General features: G+C 43.6%; 1 protein-coding gene across 1 annotated transcript; it reads left to right on the top strand.

Annotated features, from left to right (window-relative positions):
- Positions 1-947: 947 nt before the first annotated feature.
- Positions 948-16,708, top strand: LOC311147206 (lactosylceramide 1,3-N-acetyl-beta-D-glucosaminyltransferase A-like). Its single transcript, XM_084183844.1, has 2 exons — positions 948-1,218; positions 14,883-16,708. The coding sequence occupies exon 2, from the start codon at positions 15,028-15,030 to the stop codon at positions 16,303-16,305; it is 1,278 nt and encodes a 425-aa protein (XP_084039970.1). The 5' UTR covers positions 948-1,218; positions 14,883-15,027; the 3' UTR covers positions 16,306-16,708.
- Positions 16,709-18,616: the final 1,908 nt, after the last annotated feature.

Genomic DNA, 18,616 nt, shown 5'->3' with positions numbered 1-18,616 from the left:
AGTTCATGGCTCGAAAGTAATTGATGGTGAGTTCACTTGGTTGTCATACAAGCTATTAACAAAGGTGTGGGCACGGAAGAACGCTGTAAACATAAAATGTTCATGGGGCACACACACACACACACACAGGCACACCTTTCGCTGTTATTACTCTGACCTTGAGCTGTCTCCAGTATGCCGTGTGTTGTGTGTCCAGCTGCACGTCACACAGACTTCCATCTACTGTCTACTTAAGTGGTAATGACCGAGAAACTGGTGTTTGGAGGAAATATTGACACGGGTGTTGTTTCGTCTCGGGCAGGGAAACGGTGCCAGTATATCCTCCAAACACCGGCTTTGAAGGCATTATGACTTTTACGTTATACAGACTTCAATGTACTGTTTACATGTACCATATCCCCTACAACCAGGCACTAGCATCACACCTACATCTCTGTGGCTTGTGTGGGTGTGTCCATCACCACTAATGTAAACAAAAAGAATACAGGCATTTATTGTACCTGTTCTTTCCACCCAGAGCCAGGCACAAGCATCACCCCAACAGCTCTGTTCGTGTGTGTGCGTGCGTGTCCATCGCTGCTTACGTTAACAATAATTTGAAAATGTAAAGAAAATGTAATACATATAATTTAAAAAAAATAATGGTTAACAAACGACCCAGCGGCCCAGAACAGCACTAGTGCAGTAGATCAGGAAAAACACTTAATTGTGGCGAGAGAGAGAACAGGAAGACGCCTTGACAGTGTGTCTCCACCCTCATTTAATAGCTAGCTAATACTAGATGCATGATAGACATATCATTTCCTTTGTCTCTACTCTCTTTGAGTATAACCAGGGGCGCAACTTTCACTGGGAACTCTCTCTCCCACCTCATTCCCTGCCCACCCCCCACAGTGTGTGAGGGCGGGGAGTGAGCAGAGAGGTAGTAGAACCAAGGCAACATACACACACAAGAACAGTACAGTTCACACGCTCTAGACAGAGTGAGGCTCACACACTCAGCTTAACTGGAAGCTGCTGCCGCTGCTTCTAAAAAGTGCAGTGTGTGTGTGACTCCACTCCAGGGAGAGGTAAACAGGAAAACTTCCAGAGCTATACAAGGAGAGAATCTGTACAGGAGGGGGGAGAGAGGCGAGAGAACTCAACTCGCTCTACTCAACAGGAGGCTACTTGGACTACTTCTTACAACTGGTCATTTGGAAAGCCTACATAGCAGCAGTAAGTGCCGGGTTGTGACGCGTGATTCTTTCCAGTTTGAGATCTATTTATACGACCTGTGACCATAGCCGCGGGAAGATGTTTAGTTATTTTATGTAGAATACTAATGAATCATTATGTGATCTTCCAAGACATTGATTCAGCTTTGATCTAACTATTAAAGGAGCACCATTATGAGAAGTGACTAAGCGAAACTCTGCGCTCTGGACCAATGCTGTCCGCTGCACCGAAGCGCACCTACCCAACTCGTTTTGCCTCCACATGTGTGGCATTTTGATGAAAATCTTGGAATATTTGGCCAAGGAAACATATTTATGGTTGACCTCAGGGAATGTAACACACTTAGGAAGGGAAACTGTTAAAACAGGTATGAGTGAAGTAGCAGCAAATATGTTGAATGAGCAACTATAAGCATGGAGAGGCTCACAAGTTTGACGAAATTACCTTAACTTTCAGTCTAATACTGCCATTTACTTACTTTTCATCAGAACAACACATTACACTGCACCTATCTGGTGACAATAAAATATTTATATTTTTTAAACATTTTTGTAAGTAGTTAAGCCTACTGTCCTCTTCGAGTTTAGCTGGAGCAAAGATTATGGATACACTGACAAGATACGTGTCTTTCTGCCCTAACGATGTAGCCTGCGCTACAGACGACTATATCCGGTCCGCTAATACAGGACTAGTAAAGGCCCAGTGCACTACTTTTGTGAAGACATTTCTTGTATATATATCTGTGATATCACAGGGGATTATTTATATCCCACTTGTATGAAAGGGTGGTTTAGAAAAATTCTGAGTAACTCTCTAAGACAAGCTTGGAAAATGTGGTTTTCTTATGCATCATGTGGGTTTTTGCCTGCACTACAGATGGCTTTATCAGGTCCCTAATACGGACTAGTAAAGCCCCAGTGCACTACTTTGTGCACTACTTTTGTGAAGACATTTTCATTTTTTCATTTTTTATAATTTTTTTAAATTCAGAGGGTGCTGCAGCACCCTTATTGCCCCTACGTCCTGCTTTCACACAAGCTGGATTTAGACTGAGAGTTGGGAACCCATGGGGAGGCTTTTTCAATTTGCGCTCCCATGAAGAGTTTCAAGTGCAGGTTTGTCAGTGTGTGTGGGTGTATGTGTTGAAGGGACACACACTTTTCACGGCACTTCGATACAAAGTGATTTATGTAGCAGGTTAGGAGAGCATTTTCGCTAACCCTATCCCTTTTCCCAAACTTAACCTCAGTCTCATAACCTGCTGCATAAGTATTCCTAACCTTCTACGAAAAAGCCATTACCGAAGTGTCGTGAAAAATATACTTTCCCATGTGTTGAAGGCATGCTAATATTAGCAAAATGTTGACAAACCTATTTTCAATGGTTTCAGAGTGTACACTGAGGATGGTGACACCCTTGAAAGACGCCAAACAAACTATGTCAGGTTCATTCTATTTCACTCAAAATGGAGTAAACGCTTGTAATGGTGAATAAGTTGATTTGAAGTTGGTTTTCGTGAGCAACTGTAACAGAAGGGCAGGTAGCTTAGTGGGTGAGAACGTTGTGCCAGTAACCGAAAGGTCGCTGGTTCTAATCCACGAACCGAATAGGTGAACAATCTGTCGATGTGCCCTTAAGCAAGGCACTTAACCCTAATTGCTCATGTAAGAGTGTCTGCTAAATGACAAAAAAAAAAAGCTTTAGTGTTTTAAATGTAGTGCTTTAGTGCAGTCTAACAATTTTTGAAAACAGTGAACAATTGACACATTGTTGTCATTGGATATAAAGCACCATAGTGACGCTATCTCTCTCTCAGACAGGTCTCATGACCAGGGGGTATTTAGGGACGCAGATAACGAGTCATAAAAAATATATAGCCTAGTACTGTAACAGTCAAAAGTTTGGACACACCTACTCATTCAAGTGTTTTTCTTGATTTTTACTATTTTCTACATTGTAGAATAATAGGGAAGACATCAAAACTATGAAATAACACATATGGAATCATGTAGTAACCAAAAAAAGTGTTAAACAAATCAAAATATATGTTATATTTGAGATTCTTCAAATAGCCACCCTTTGCCTTGAAGACAGCTTTGCACACTCTTGGCATTCTCTCAACCAGCTTCACCTGGAATGCTTTTCCAACAGTCTTGAAGGAGTTCCCACATATGCTGGGCACTTGTTGGCTGCTTTTCCTTCACTCTGCCGTCCGACTCATCCCAAACCATCTCAATTGGGTTGAGGTCGGGGGATTGTGGAGGCCAGGTCATCTGATGCAGCACTCCATCACTCTCCTTCTTGGTAAAATATCCCTTATACAGCCTGGAGGTGTGTTGGGTCATTTTCCTGTTGAAAAACATGATAGTCCCACTAAGCCCAAACCAGATGGGATGGCGTATCGCTGCAGAATGCTGTAGTAGCCATGCTGGTTAAGTGTGCCTTGAATTCTAAATAAATCACAGACAGTGTCACCAGCAAAGCACCCCCACACCATAACACCTCCTCCTCCATGCTTTACGGTGGGAACTACAAATGCGGAGATCATCCATTCACCCACACCATGTCTCACAAAGACACGGCAGTTGGAACCAAAAATCCAAAAGATTAGGAGCACACTCTGTTACCTGTATAAAAGACACCTGTCCACAGAAGCAATCAATCAATCAAGCAGGTCTCTTCTTCTTATTGGTGTCCTTTAGTAGTGGTTTCTTTGTAGCAATTTGACCATGAAGGCCTGCTTCACACAGTCCCCTCTGAACAGTTGATGTTGAGATGTGTCTGTGACTTGAACTCTGTGAATCATTTATTTGGGCTGCAATTTATGAGGCTGGTAACTCTAATGAACTTATGAACCTCTGCAGCAGAGAACTCTGGGTCTTCCATTCCTGTGGCGGTCCTCATGAGAGCTAGTTTCATCATAGCGCTTGTGGTTTTTGTGACTGCACTTGAAGAAACTTTCCAAGCTCTTGAAATGTTCCGTATTGACTGACCTTCATGTCTTAAAGTAATGATGGACTGTTGTTTCTCTTTGCTTATTTGAGCTGTTCTTGCCATAAAATGGACTTGGTCTTTTACCAAATAGGGCTATCTTCTGTATACCCACCCTACCTTATCACAACACAACTGATTGGCTCAAATGCATTAAGAAGGAAAACCTGTTAATTAAAATGCATTCCAGGTGACTACCTCATGAAGCTGGTTGAGAGAATGCAAAGCTGTCTTCAAGGCAAAGGGTGGCTGTTTGAAGAATCTCAAATATAAAATATATTTTCATTTGTTTAACACTTTTTTGGGTTACTACATGATTCCATATGTGTTATTTCATCGTTTTGATTTCTTCACTATTATTCTACAATGTAAAAAATAGTAAAAAATTAAGAAAATAACACATTAATGAGTATGTGTGTCCAAACTTTTGACTGGTAGTGTATATATTTAGTGACGCACTTAGCTTGATATTTAGCAGTACCTTCTAGGGTACAACATGACTTTAAACCCACGGCAATCATGACATTTGCTGAGTAATGTGTTTGAATGATCAGGATCCATCTGCCCAACTTTTTCCCTCCCTTACTAGCTGTGACTTTGCTGATAGCTACTTTCTTGAGGAAAAATGGACTTACTATGACTGTGATATGTGGTTGTCCCACCTAGCTTCTGTATCTTAAGATGAATGCAGTAACTGTAAGACTGAATGAATAAAAAGTAAAAATAAAATAAAATACTTGAAAGGTTAAACATGACTGGAACGTAGCCTAAGTAAAGGAATAAGACACAACACATATTACAAACCAAACACACCTGTGAGGCAAAGCATATTTGACTTTCAACAGTTGGCAAAGAAAACTTGCAGAACAAATACACGGTTTTACCGGCTGATGTCAATGATGAAGCTTAAGAGGCGAGACACACCTTTGTCTTTGTTAGATGGACATGGTCTCATGGCCACGACATCATCGGCAGGAAAGCCAATAATAAAGTGTCTGCTAACTAATCCTGGAAGTACTGTCAACAGAATGAGGATGAGGGAACTGCTAGGTGGGTAGAGAGGCTGCCTTAAGATCCAGACTGTCACACCCTGGCTCTGGGACTCTATTTGTTGAGCCAGGGTGTGTTTATTCTATGTGTTATATGTCTATGTTGGGGGTTCTAGTTTGTTTTATTCTATGTTTGCCTGAGTGACTCCCAATCAGAGGCAACGAGTGTCAGCTGTTGGCTGGTTGTCTCTGATTGGGAGCCATATTTAAACTGTATGTTTTTCCCTTTGTGTTTGTGGGTTTTTGTTCCGTGTTCGGTCATTGTTACCGTGGACTTCACGAGTCGTTTCTTGTTTTGTTTATTGTGTCGATTATCACTAAAGATAATAAAGTTCACCATGTTCGTTCAACACGCTGCGCATTGGTCTGTTCCCTACGACGATCGTGACAGAAAAACCCACCATCGAAGGACCAAGCAGCGTGTCCAGGAGCAGGCAGCCTGGACATGGGAGGAGATATTGGACGGGAAAGGGTCCTGGACCTGGGAGGAAATCCTGGCCGGGATGGATCGCCGGCCATGGAGTGAGACGGTGGAGAGGCGACGGAGAGAGGAGCAGCGGCGTCAGCAGGGTCAACGTCGGACAGGCGAGAGGCAACCCCAGAACATTTTTATGGGGGGGCACACGGCATGGACGACGGGGCTGACGGAGGCAAAAAAGGGGCGGATTCAGAAGGCCACCAGGTTACGGGTACACCGCCCTGTACGTCCTGTGCGGATGCCTCACACAGAGTGTGTGAGGGTAGGCATTCAGCCAGGACGGGTTGTGGCCGCTCTTCACTCCAGGTCTCCTATCCGTCTCCACAGCCCGGTTCGGCCTGTCCCTGCTCCTCGCACCAAGCCTACGGTGTGCGTCGCCAGCCCAGTCCGGCCTGTCCCTGCTCCACGCACCAAGCCTACGGTGTGCGTCGCCAGCCCAGTCCGGCCTGTCCCTGCTCCACGCACCAAGCCTACGGTGTGCGTCGCCAGCCCAGTCCGGCCTGTCCCTGCTCCACGCACCAAGCCTACGGTGTGCGTCGCCAGCCCAGTCCGGCCTGTCCCTGCTCCACGCACCAAGCCTACGGTGCGCGTCGCCAGCCCAGTCCGGCCTGTCCCTGCTCCACGCACCAAGCCTACGGTGCGCGTCGCCAGCCCAGTCCGGCCTGTCCCTGCTCCACGCACCAAGTCTACGGTGCGCGTCGCCAGCCCGGCCCGGCCTGTTCCTGCCACTCGCACCAAGTCTACGGTGCGCGTCGCCAGCCCGGCCCGGCCTGTTCCTGCCACTCGCACCAAGACTACGGTGCGCGTCGCCAGCCCGGCCCGGCCTGTTCCTGCCACTCGCACCAACTCTACGGTGCGCGTCGCCAGCCCGGCCCGGCCTGTTCCTGCCACTCGCACCAAGTCTACGGTGCGCGTCGCCAGCCCAGCCCGGCCTGTTCCTGCCACTCGCACCAAGTCTACGGTGCGCGTCGCCAGCCCGGCCCGGCCTGTTCCTGCCACTCGCACCAAGTATACGGTGCGCGTCGCCAGCCCGGCCCGGCCTGTTCCTGCCACTCGCACCAAGTCTACGGTGCGCGTCGCCAGCCCGGCCCGGCCTGTTCCTGCCACTCGCACTAAGCCAGGGGTGCGAGACGTCAGCCTGGTAAGGCCCGTCCCTCCTCCACGCACCAAGCCAGGGGTGCGAGACGTCAGCCTGGTAAGGCCCGTCCCTCCTCCACGCACCAAGCCAGGGGTGCGAGTCGTCAGCCTGGTAAGGCCCGTTCCTCCTCCACGCACCAGGCCAGGGGTGCGCGTCGTCAGTCCGGCACAACCCGTGCCTGGGTCACCGGTGCCTGGAGCTGAAGCTAACCTACGGAGCTGAAGCTAACCGCTCCTGCTACGTCCAGTTCAGCTCCAGCCAGCGGGGCCAGACTGGACCAGGGGCGCTATGGGGGGTTTATTGGAGGGTGGTGGTCAAGGCCGGAGCCAGAACCGCCGCCGAGGAGGTATGCCCGCCCAGCCCTCCCCTGTTTTGCTTTAGTTGAGGCGCGGTCGCAGTCCGCACCTTTAGGGGGGGGTACTGTCACACCCTGGCTCTGGGACTCTATTTGTTGAGCCAGGGTATGTTTATTCTATGTGTTATATGTCTATGTTGGGGGTTCTAGTTTGTTTTATTCTATGTTTGCCTGAGTGACTCCCAATCAGAGGCAACGAGTGTCAGCTGTTGGCTGGTTGTCTCTGATTGGGAGCCATATTTAAACTGTATGTTTTTCCCTTTGTGTTTGTGGGTTTTTGTTCCGTGTTCGGTCATTGTTACCGTGGACTTCACGAGTCGTTTCTTGTTTTGTTTATTGTGTCGATTATCACTAAAGATAATAAAGTTCACCATGTTCGTTCAACACGCTGCGCATTGGTCTGTTCCCTACGACGATCGTGACACAGACTACCTCAGGTGCTCAGCCATAGTAAATGCTTTCTTGTTAAGCTGTGTCCCAAACTAGGGTTCTGTACCAACCAACACACTGACTACCTACTCCACTCCCTTGGACCTCACAGTATAGTCTAGCTTTGTATTATTTTTGTTTTGTTGACATTGTTTTTGCTTTCTGATTTGCCTAGTTGACATACAGTACTTTTTCATCAATACATTCATCATGTATCATGTATGCTTATGTACAGTGAGGGAAAAAAGTATTTGATCCCCTGCTGATTTTGTACGTTTGCCCACTGACAAAGACATGATCAGTCTATAATTTTAATGGTAGGTTTATTTGAACAGTAAGAGACAGAATAACAACAAAAAAACGCATGTCAAAGATGTTATAAATTGATTTGCATTTTAATGAGGGAAATAAGTATTTGACCCCTCTGCAAAACATGATTTAGTACTTGATGGCAAAACCCTTGTTGGCAATCACAGAGGTCAGACGTTTCTTGTAGTTGGCCACCAAGTTTGCACACATCTCAGGAGGGATTTTGTCCCACTCCTCTTTGCAGATCTTCTCCAAGTCATTAAGGTTTCGAGGCTGACGTTTGGCTACTCGAACCTTCAGCTCCCTCCACAGATTTTCTATGGGATTAAGGTCTGGAGACTGGCTAGGCCACTCCAGGACCTTAATGTGCTTCTTCTTGAGCCACTCATTTGTTGCCTTGGCTGTGTGTTTTAGGTCATTGTCATGCTGGAATACCCATCCACGATCCATTTCCAATACCCTGGCTGAGGGAAGGAGGTTCTCACTCAAGATTTGACGGTACATGGCCCCGTCCATCGTCCCTTTGAAAGCTTTTTGGGGTTGGGGAGGCTGAGGTTAGACAAGACAGCAATGCCTCCTCATCTTACTTATTAGTAGCCTGACTAATTTCTCAGGCAAAGAGGGAGACATAGGAAGAGATAAGGATAGAGAGAGGGAGAGATAGAGAGGGTGAGAGGAGAGAGAGAAAGAAAGATAGAGATTCTGAGTGAGTGACCCTATTAGGCAGTGGGTAGCTAATGATAAAAGCTCTCGGGGGGCAGCAGTGTGGTGATGTGCTGGGAGTCCCAGGCCCATCCATGATCCCCCCTTGGTTTTTACCCAGGCCAAACGGGCGGAAGCAGCCTATTCTAATCCCCGCTCTCACTGTCATTGTGCTCCCAGAGCTATTCTGATGCCCTCCATTGTGTGCCGAACGCTTTCCGCAGCTCTCAGGAGTTTCGATGGGTCGTCGCCATGAACCCCTCCATTATGAGAGAACCTCCAGCACCACATTTGCTGCGCTGGCTTTTACCATTCACCCGCCACACTTTTGACTTCTCAGCTAATGTTTGCGGTTTTAGCGTGCTGTCACACAAACACACACTAGGAAATCAGAGAAGAAGCACACAGCAGAAGTACTTGTTTTTATGATATGAAACTGCTTAAGTTTAAATCATAAGCCTACATATTTAAAACAGGTACAGAGGGATTGGGAGGGCAACTTCTCTGAGGTGTGTGTGGGGCCTCCACTCATCTCACTTCACTTTCCCCAAGTAGACCCACACCAGTCACTATATTTTAATTTACATTAGTCATTTAGCAGACACTCTTATCCAGAGTGACTTACAGGAGCAATTAGGGTTAAGTGCCTTGCTCAAGGGCACATCAACAGATTTTTCACCTAGTCAGGTCGGGGATTCGAACCAGCGACCTTTTAGTTACTAGTCCAACGCTCTTAACCGCTAGGCTACCTGACCACAATACTTAGAGAGTGTTCGTAAATTCAAAATTCGGAGTGTTGTCAGATTGCCCGTTTGTAAATTCAGAGCGTTTCGCTCTTGGAGCGTTCAGAGCGCACACTGGATGCTCTGGCCTAGGAGTAGGGTTGATCCAAGCGTTCTGACCTCACAACGGCAGTCAAGTACCCAAGCTAACTGGCTAACGCTGGCTAGCTTGCTAACTACTTCCAGACATAAATGAGAGAACACCTCACTCTGACCATTTTACTCGCCCTAGCAGAGCTGGTTTTTCATGTTATCCAGAGCGTTGGTGACTATAACTGTGATGTTGCCGACAATTTAAATGTTTTGCTTTTTTGCCGACGTTTACCGACACCGGTCATATTCAACGGGGGTTGAGCATTTGTAAATGAGAGTGCTCTCGAGAGTGCTCTGAAATCGGAGTAGATAGCCAGAGTGAATTTACGAACGCACCCTTAACTGACAGTCTTCCTCCTATGTATGTACAATGACATAATCCACAGACTTTTGGTACATTAGGAGAGGAGTTGGAGCTTAAAATCGCCTCAAAGTACAAATAATTGCTAGATTGTTTTTGTGTTCTCTGTTAAATGATTGCTCAGCCCACATGCCCACACGCTCTATACAGTACCAGTCAAAAATGTGGACACACCTACTCATTCAAGGGTTTTTCTTTATTTGTACTATTTTCTACATTGTAGAATAATAGTGAAGACATCAAAACTATGAAATAACACATATGGAATCATGTAGTAACCAAATCAAAATATATTTTAGATTTTAGATTCTTCAAAGTAGTCACCCTTTGCCTTGATGACAGCTTTGCACACTCTTGGCATTCTCTGGAGTGTCCCCTGCTGATTACAGACCCATAACTTTAATAAATTGACAATAAAAAATAACAAAGCTCATAAGCAATAGAATGGCAAAAGTCTTACCAGACTTGATACATATCAATAAAACAGGGTTTATTAAAAATAGACACAAATACAAGAACATGTTTCAGTTTATTACTGTTACTATTACTTATATGCTAAAAAACAAGATATAGATTTATCAATAATGGCTGTTGATGCCTAAAATGCTTTTGACCGTCTTGAATGGCCTTTTCTATTCAAAACCTTGGAAGCTTTCAACTTTCCAGCTGAAATAATACATTAAATAAAAAATATTATATAAATATCCTAAAGCAAAAATATACACGAATAATACATCTGATGAAATTGCTTTAGAAACAGCACAAGACAGAACCGCTTGCAGAAATAACTAGACAGGACCCAAACGAAACAGGTATCAGTATTGGTAAACATGAATATACACTAAACTTATATGCAGATGATCTGCTGATATACCTGACCAATATTGAAAACTCAACGCCTCTCTTGCAAAAAATATTTTCAGAATACTCAAAGATTTCAGGATATAAAGTTAATGTGAAAAACCATGAAATAATGGCAATAGGAAAAACAATAACTAATGATCTACAGCAATCCTTTAGTTGACCACAAAAAATGTCAAGTACTTAGGATGCTTAAAAGTGACAACAAACAAATATATAAAGAAATGTGTCCCATTACTCAACAATATGAAAGCAGGTGTAATTAAATGGAACAATCTTCCCATAAATCTTACAGGTAGAATATTTCCTCTTCAGAATGGCATGGCTCCCAAAGTTTAATATTTATTCTTGGTAATACCAATTACCCAACCGAAGTATACTTGGTCATAACAGACTTTATCTGGGCAAATACAACGAATAGAATAAAAAGAGAAGTTTTACATCTTCTTAAGTCTGAGGGTGGTGTTACGTTCCCCAGCAAGAAAACAAAAATGTTGCTCAAACAGAATAGGGAACTAACAAAGTCACTGACAACAACCAAACAAAACAGGTGGGATTTTAGAAGGGGTTCTAAAAGACACTCATGGGGGTGTCCATTGAAAGTTGCATAGCAACAACTGGGACCTAAAAAAACACCCACCATGAATGCCCACTGAATTTGCCCACTAAGAGGCAAACAAAAGAAAAACGCACACCAAACTTAAAGACAGGAAGCAAACCAAAAAGTTTAGCAAAATGAAAAGATCAGACAAAGGAATGTTTTTCTTGAACACATCTCTCAACACAACTGGAGCACTAGGCCAGCCGCTTTTAAATATCCTCAGTGCCAGCACAGGTGAAATACCTTCCGACTAACGAGATGGACAAGCCAGCACAGGTGTAATACATACTGACTAACAAGGCGACACCAATCGGCACACCCTACGTACTAAATATAAATGGAAAAAAACAATACTTGTAACAGTGGTTTTAACGTTCCAGACTTGGAATTGTATCAACTCGCCACCCAGGGCTTTTACTTGCGATATATAGGCTAGTTAAATGCACTAAAGAGGACAATGGGTACATATTGAAGATGTGCACGCTCATCCCCAGAAACTTTTCACGTGTTAAGTTTCAAAGGATAAAGCTAAGAACATGAAAAACTTCATAGTTAAGAACACTATAACAATATGGAAGAAAATGTAACGTATTCTACAAGAACCAATATCACTCCCTAAAAACACAACCCTTTGGAACAATCCTTGGATCATAGCGTTTCAGAATTGACTGATAAATTGGTCCACATGGAACACTAAAGGTATAGAAACCGTAAATGACTTGGTAATAGGAAATACATTTATTTCCATGGCAGAATTAAAAAGCAATTTTGGACTGACCAAATGTAGATATTTTCAGATACATGCAACTTAAAAGTTTCATATCAATACGTTTTTATTTGAAATATTTTGGACATCAGAGCAATCTTGAGGGAATCCTATTTGAGTCAGAAAAGGATATTCAAATGATAGGTAAGATATTAAAAACCTTAAAGAGAGCCTATCCAGCTGACAATCTCTAAGAAAAGAATATAAACTATTGGAACCAAGACTTAAAAATAACTGATATTGCCACAAGATGGAGGGAACGTTGTAACATAACTAAAGAAATGACAGTTAACGAACATTTACGCTTAATCCAGTATAAACTAATGTATAGAATGTATTACACAAGAGACAAAATTCACAGCAGAGTCATGTCTTAAGTGGAAAACTAACAATGACTCAATAATCCACGCCTTCTGGGAATGCTATGAAGTCCAAAAGTTATGTGCGGAGATAGATAGTTGGCTGTCAGAAAAATTACAATGTAAATGTACTTTTAATCCGTCTGTCTGCAGATTTCAAGACATGGCATATGAGTGTGCAGTGAGATACCTGATGGGTTGGACGAAACTTTTCTCGGCAATCATCCTGAAAAAGAACATATACTTAAAAACTGGAAATCAACTAATCCTCCATCGTTAACACAATGGAAAGGACAAATGCTTTATTATCTAAATGTTGAAAGTGCGTGGGAGACAGAGAAACAAAATGGTGCAGTTTGAGGCCATGTGGTGGAGAGTGATGCGGGCGCTGGAGATGGGGGATCTGGGTAGGAGTGATGTTGTGGATGTTTGTGTGCGTCTGTATGTTGTCGTTTGTATGTGTATGTTTTGTACTGTTACAAAAAAAACATTAACGGGTACAAATATAGTATAAAGTGCCTTCGGAAAGTATTCAGACCCCTTGACTTTATCCACATTTTGTTAGGTTACAGGCTTATTCTAAAATTGATTAAATTGTTTTTTTCCCTCATCAATCTACACACAATACCCCATAAAGACAAAGGAAAAACAGGTTTTTATACATTTTAGCAAATTTATACACTACTGTTCAAAAGTTTGGGGTCACTTAGAAATGTCAGTGTTTTCGAAAGAAAATATTTTTTTTGGTCCATTAAAATAACATCAAATGTATCAGAAATACAGTGTTGACATTGTTAATGTTGTAAATGGCTATTGTAGCTGGAAACGGCTGATTTTTTATGGAATATCTACATAGGCGTACAGAGGCCCATTATCAGCAACCATCAGTCCTGTGTTCCAATGGCACGTTGTGTTTGCTAATCCAAGTTTATCATTTTAAAAGGCTACTTGATCATTAGAAAACCCCTTTGCAATTATGTTAGCATAGCTGAAAACTGTTGTGCTGATTAAAGAAGCAATAAAACTGGCCTTCTTGAGACTAGTTGAGTATCTGGAGCATCAGCAATTGTGAGTTCGATTACAGGCTCAAAATGGCCAGAAACAAAGAACTTTCTTCTGAAACTCGTCAGTCTATTCTTGTTCTGAGAAATGAAGGCTATTCCATGCGAGAAATTGCCAAGAAACTGAAGATCTCGTACAACGCTGTGTACTACTCCCTTCACAGAACAGCGTAAACTGGCTCTAACCAGAATAGAAAGAGGAGTGGGAGGCCCCGGTGCACAACTGAGCAAGAGGACAAATACATTAGAGTCTCTAGTTTGAGAAGCAGACGCCTCACAGGTCCTCAACTGGCAGCTTCATTAAATAGTACCCGCAAAACACCAGTCTCAACGTCAACAGTGAAGAGGCGACAAAGAAAATGCCATATCTCAGACTGGCCAATAAAATATTAAGATGGGCAGTCTGAGATATGGCTTTTTCTTTGCAACTCTGCCTAGAAGGTCAGCATCCCGGAGTTGCCTCTTCACTGTTGACGTTGAGACTGGTGTTTTGCGGGTACTATTTAATGAAGCTGCCAGTTGAGGACCTGTGAGGCGCCTGATTTCTAAAAACCTGTTTTCGCTTTGTCATTATGGGGTATTGTGTATAGATTGCTGAGGATTTGATTTGATCAATTTTAGAATAAGGCTGTAACGTAACAAAATGTGGAAAAAGTTAAGAGGTCTGAATACTTTCCGAATATAGTATAGTATATACATACACTACCAGTCAAAAGTTTGGACACACCTACTCATTCAAGGGTTTTTCTTTATTTTTTACATTGTAGAATAATAGTGAAGACATAAAATCTATGAAATAACACATATGGAATTATGTAGTAACCAAAAAAGTGTTAAACACATTCTTCAAATAGCCACCCTTTGCCTTGATGACAGCTTTGCACACTCAATTAACAGGTGTTCAATGCTTGGACATTGAAACATGTATCTGTGTGCCTGCATGACTAAAAGGCCCCACAATTCATCATTATGACACTTAATTACCCTGATTAGCTTTAAAAAGCATGGAGATTATAGAAGCAAAATATATGCTAAATAAGAGTAAATATAGCATCTTGCATCTTTAAGTAACATTGTATTAAGAACTTAATACATTCTAGTTACTAGAGTAATTACAGAGTAAGTACAGAGGTATAAGAGCAGCCTAATGTAAACAGTTACCAAAATGTTAAAGAAGTCTCTCACACCCAAAGGCAAAATTGTAATATTCAGTTTCAGACTAGTTGATTGATCTGTTTATCTGCTTTTCTCTAAGGAGGATTTTATTGCACTTAACTCTTACCACATTGGACCATTAGAGTAAAATGTGTACTCTCTGTTCCATTTCAGAGCAATGGTCGGCACCCTGGGGACGCTGGATGAGTCTGAGCCACTATGAGGACAGCTGTGTGTGAGTCAGTAACTGTGATTCTCCCCGACACACCCACGCCTCCTGCTCCATGTGGGAAACCTAAGATGGAACACACACACCACTATGCACAGTCACTGGAACAACTGCCTCTGCAGCCGCTCTTTCACACACTCTGACACACACCACCACCACTCAGACCTGACAGAGGAAGAACCCCGGAATTTCCCCAAAATTACTGTGATGTTTGTGAATTTACGGCGGATCCGCAAGTGCCAGTTGGTGCAGCTAATGACCACGTGCCTGGTGCTGTCGGTGATGATGGTGTACTGGGAGCACCTGGGCGGCAGTGTGGTGAGCCACGTCAAGTCCTACTCCTACCGCTACCTGGTCAACCACTACACCTTCATCAACAAGAGCTTCACCATCCCGCGCCAGGAGGCCCACATGTTCAGCAACCACCACTACCTGCTCAACCACCCGTACAAGTGCTCAGGAGAGAAGAACGTTTTACTGCTGCTGCTAGTCAAGTCCTCCCCGGAGAACTTCGAGAGACGGCGAGCCATACGGTCGACGTGGGGCAACGAGACCTATATCCGCCAGACCCTGGGGGTGACGGTGAAGGTGGTGTTTGTGCTGGGCCTCCCCAAGCAGCACGAAGCTGCCCAGATTCGGAGGAGCAGAGGGGGCATTCAGGACAACCTTGTCCATGAGGACCGCTTGAATGGCGACTTGGTCCAGCAGGACTTTGTGGACTCGTTCCACAACCTAACCCTCAAGCTTCTGCTACAGTTTCGGTGGGCGCACGCCTACTGCCCCCGCGCCCGCTTCCTCATGACCTCTGACGACGACATCTTTGTGCACATGCCCAATCTGGTGCGCTACCTGCATGACATGGACAGGAAGGGCGTGACGGACTTCTGGATCGGTCGCGTGCACAGAGGCGCGTCACCCATCCGCCGGAAGGAAAGCAAGTACTACGTCCCATACGAGATGTACCCGTGGTTGACATACCCGGACTACACGGCAGGGGCAGGTTACGTCGTCTCGAGAGACGTGGCTAACAAAATCTACCAGGCTTCGTTGACCCTCAACGCCTCGCTGTACATCGACGATGTCTTCATGGGCATCTGCGCCAAAGCCATGGGTGTGTTGCCGCAGGAGCATGTGTACTTCTCAGGTGAGGGCAAGGCGCCCTACCACCTGTGCATCTACGACAAGATGATGACGTCGCACGGCCACGTGGCCGACATTTACGAACTCTGGAAAGCTGCAACGAATCCTGAGGTCAAACGGGTCACGTCAGGACTCTTTGGGAGGTTGTATTGCACGGCGGTGAAACTCACCCTCCTCTGTAGACCTTATTTCTTCAACAGCTACCCCTGCAAGGCAGCCTTGTTGTAGGACAGTAAACCTATTTACTCTCTTTGGTCCAAAATGGAGTGAGGGATCATTTTATACGACATTTTTCTTTCATCGGTCTCCCATCATTTGAGAAGGCTGAAGGAGGGAAGGCCTGTATTTTGTGTTGATGGAGGAAGATGCCCATGAGTGTTATCTATTGCTGTAAATGTGGGGTTTTACAGTGACCGTCTATCTAAATGGTTTTACATTGGACATCTATCTATATGGCCGGCAGTGGTCCAGTTCTTGATCTCTTTATGATGTATTGAAGAGTCCCACCCCGCCCCTTTGAGAACAGAGACTGAATGTGATGAATAAGGAGATGTTATCCAGACATAATGTTGACAAATGGGATCCAAAGTGAATTTCCGCTCCCTCATCTCCTTCCATTAAACTAATTGAGAAAATGTTTCTCTGGCATTGAATTCTGTTCTTCTGTTGGTTATGCTGCTGTGGTTTAAAACTAACTGTGGACGGACACAATTGGCTCATTGTCTGTCGTTTCACGGTAAGTTTAGCTAAAGTTAGAAGGAAGATTTTTTTTTAAATAATACTTTCAAAAGTACCTAATAGTCCATATGTCAAGGAAGCATTTGAAACTGACAGCAAGCATTTCAAATGGGTGTTCATGGTTAAAGAAGTCTTACAAACTCTGCAGCCATAAGGTGTAAACTGTCTGGGGTGTAGCAGTACATTAATATGTAGCCTGTTTGTGTTACTAGTGGTGATTAGTGACACACTGTATAAGCTATCATGCGCGAGTGCCAAAAGTGTTTCTGTTACGAGGTGGAAAATTCCACATAGAAATTCAAAGTATTCTGCATATCAGCTGATCTCTTATCATGAATTAATTGTTCTGTAAATTAAAGGAGGTGGGAAATATACAGCTGCTTTCAAGCAACTTCTTTGTATTTCATTTGGAAACTCTAACCAAAGCATATAGGCAGCCTTTTCAACCTGTCGCAAAGCAAACAAGAAACAAATAATGGGCTTACCGGTAAATGAAGATGAGGTGATATAGAATAACTGTGAAACAAATTCATCTTAGAGAAAGGTTGTTGTACCACAGGACATCTCCAACCCCTTTCATGGGTTCTCTCTCCACCATAGCAACTGCATGTTGAGCAGCGGGTGGGGGAGTGGGTGAGATGAGATTGACACACAAGCCTCATCACAAAGCTCTGGGTTGTGTTCCTGTGGACGTTCTGCATGATGACTGGTAAAATACAAAATAAAAAAAAAAAAATAAAAAAAAAAATATATTGATTAATTAATTGATTAATTAATTAATTATTTAAAAAAGGAGGGAAACATAAGCTACATAGTCTAAAGTATTTTTTGGTTTACAAATTAATTGGTTTAAAATAATAATAATAAAATAATTCACAATAAAGGAATATAAAAGAGTTGTTACAATGGGGAAAAAGGACATCAAAACTATGAAAGTAATTACTCCTGTTGATGTAGTACAAAATAGTAATCCTCTAGTTAATGGTATTGCAAGGTTATCTGGAAAATGGAATAAACGTTGGCCTGACATTGAACAACCATGGCCAGTGGAAGGGACTCTTAACCCAGACGTCATCAAGATAATGAAAGTGCTTGTGGCAACGTATAAGGCAGATCAAAAGAAGGGGAAAAAAGGGGAACATCGTAAAGAAAAGAGATAAAGAGAGCTGGGTGTTCTTAAGCTGTTTGAAAATGAAGGACAAAAACTGATAAAAGATACAAAAGATCAAAGAGACAGAGGTATAGAGAAAATGGCAAAAGAGGTGAAGGTGACAGAAAAACTAATGGCAGAAGTCAATACACCTTTCTCACATACGGATTCAGCAAAAAGACCCCCACCTTACGAGGAAGAAGTAGAGTTTAAGGACGTCTATCCTCAGCTTCCAGTGGTCATTCAGGAGGGTGATTATTGCATCAGAGATGAAGATGAACGAATAATAGAGAGAGGACAAGCAGAAACGACCATAAAGATGAATCCAAACTCCAAAAATAAGAAGAAAACGAGATGTCTGGAAACTAAGGGTGGAGTGAGGTTCAGGAGGATGGAACTTGAAGATGATGATGATGATGATCAGAGTTATTTAGAAGAAGGGATATGACCCTGTGATCAGACGGAGGTTGGCCAGAGCGGAAAGAAGGGGTGATGGAAGTTGGAAAAAGAAGAATACAAGAGATTCGAGTTCTGATGAAAGTGAAGATACTCCAGGTTCGAGGACAGAACCTGGAGTATAAGCCTTTGCAGAATACCGATATGTCAGATATACTTGAGAAGCTGCCTACTCTTCAAGATGGAGCATATCCT

Source organism: Coregonus lavaretus, assembly GCF_964263955.1.
Source record: "Coregonus lavaretus genome assembly, chromosome: 19".
Classification (NCBI taxonomy): domain Eukaryota; kingdom Metazoa; phylum Chordata; class Actinopteri; order Salmoniformes; family Salmonidae; genus Coregonus; species Coregonus lavaretus.
Note: the sequence above shows the minus strand (reverse complement) of the source record. Positions and strands in the feature narration are given on the sequence as shown.

Excerpts from the sequence above, each read along its gene's own strand:
- LOC311147206 (XM_084183844.1), top strand. The coding sequence starts at position 15,028 with ATGCACAGTCACTGGAACAACTGCCTCTGCAGCCGCTCTTTCACACAC.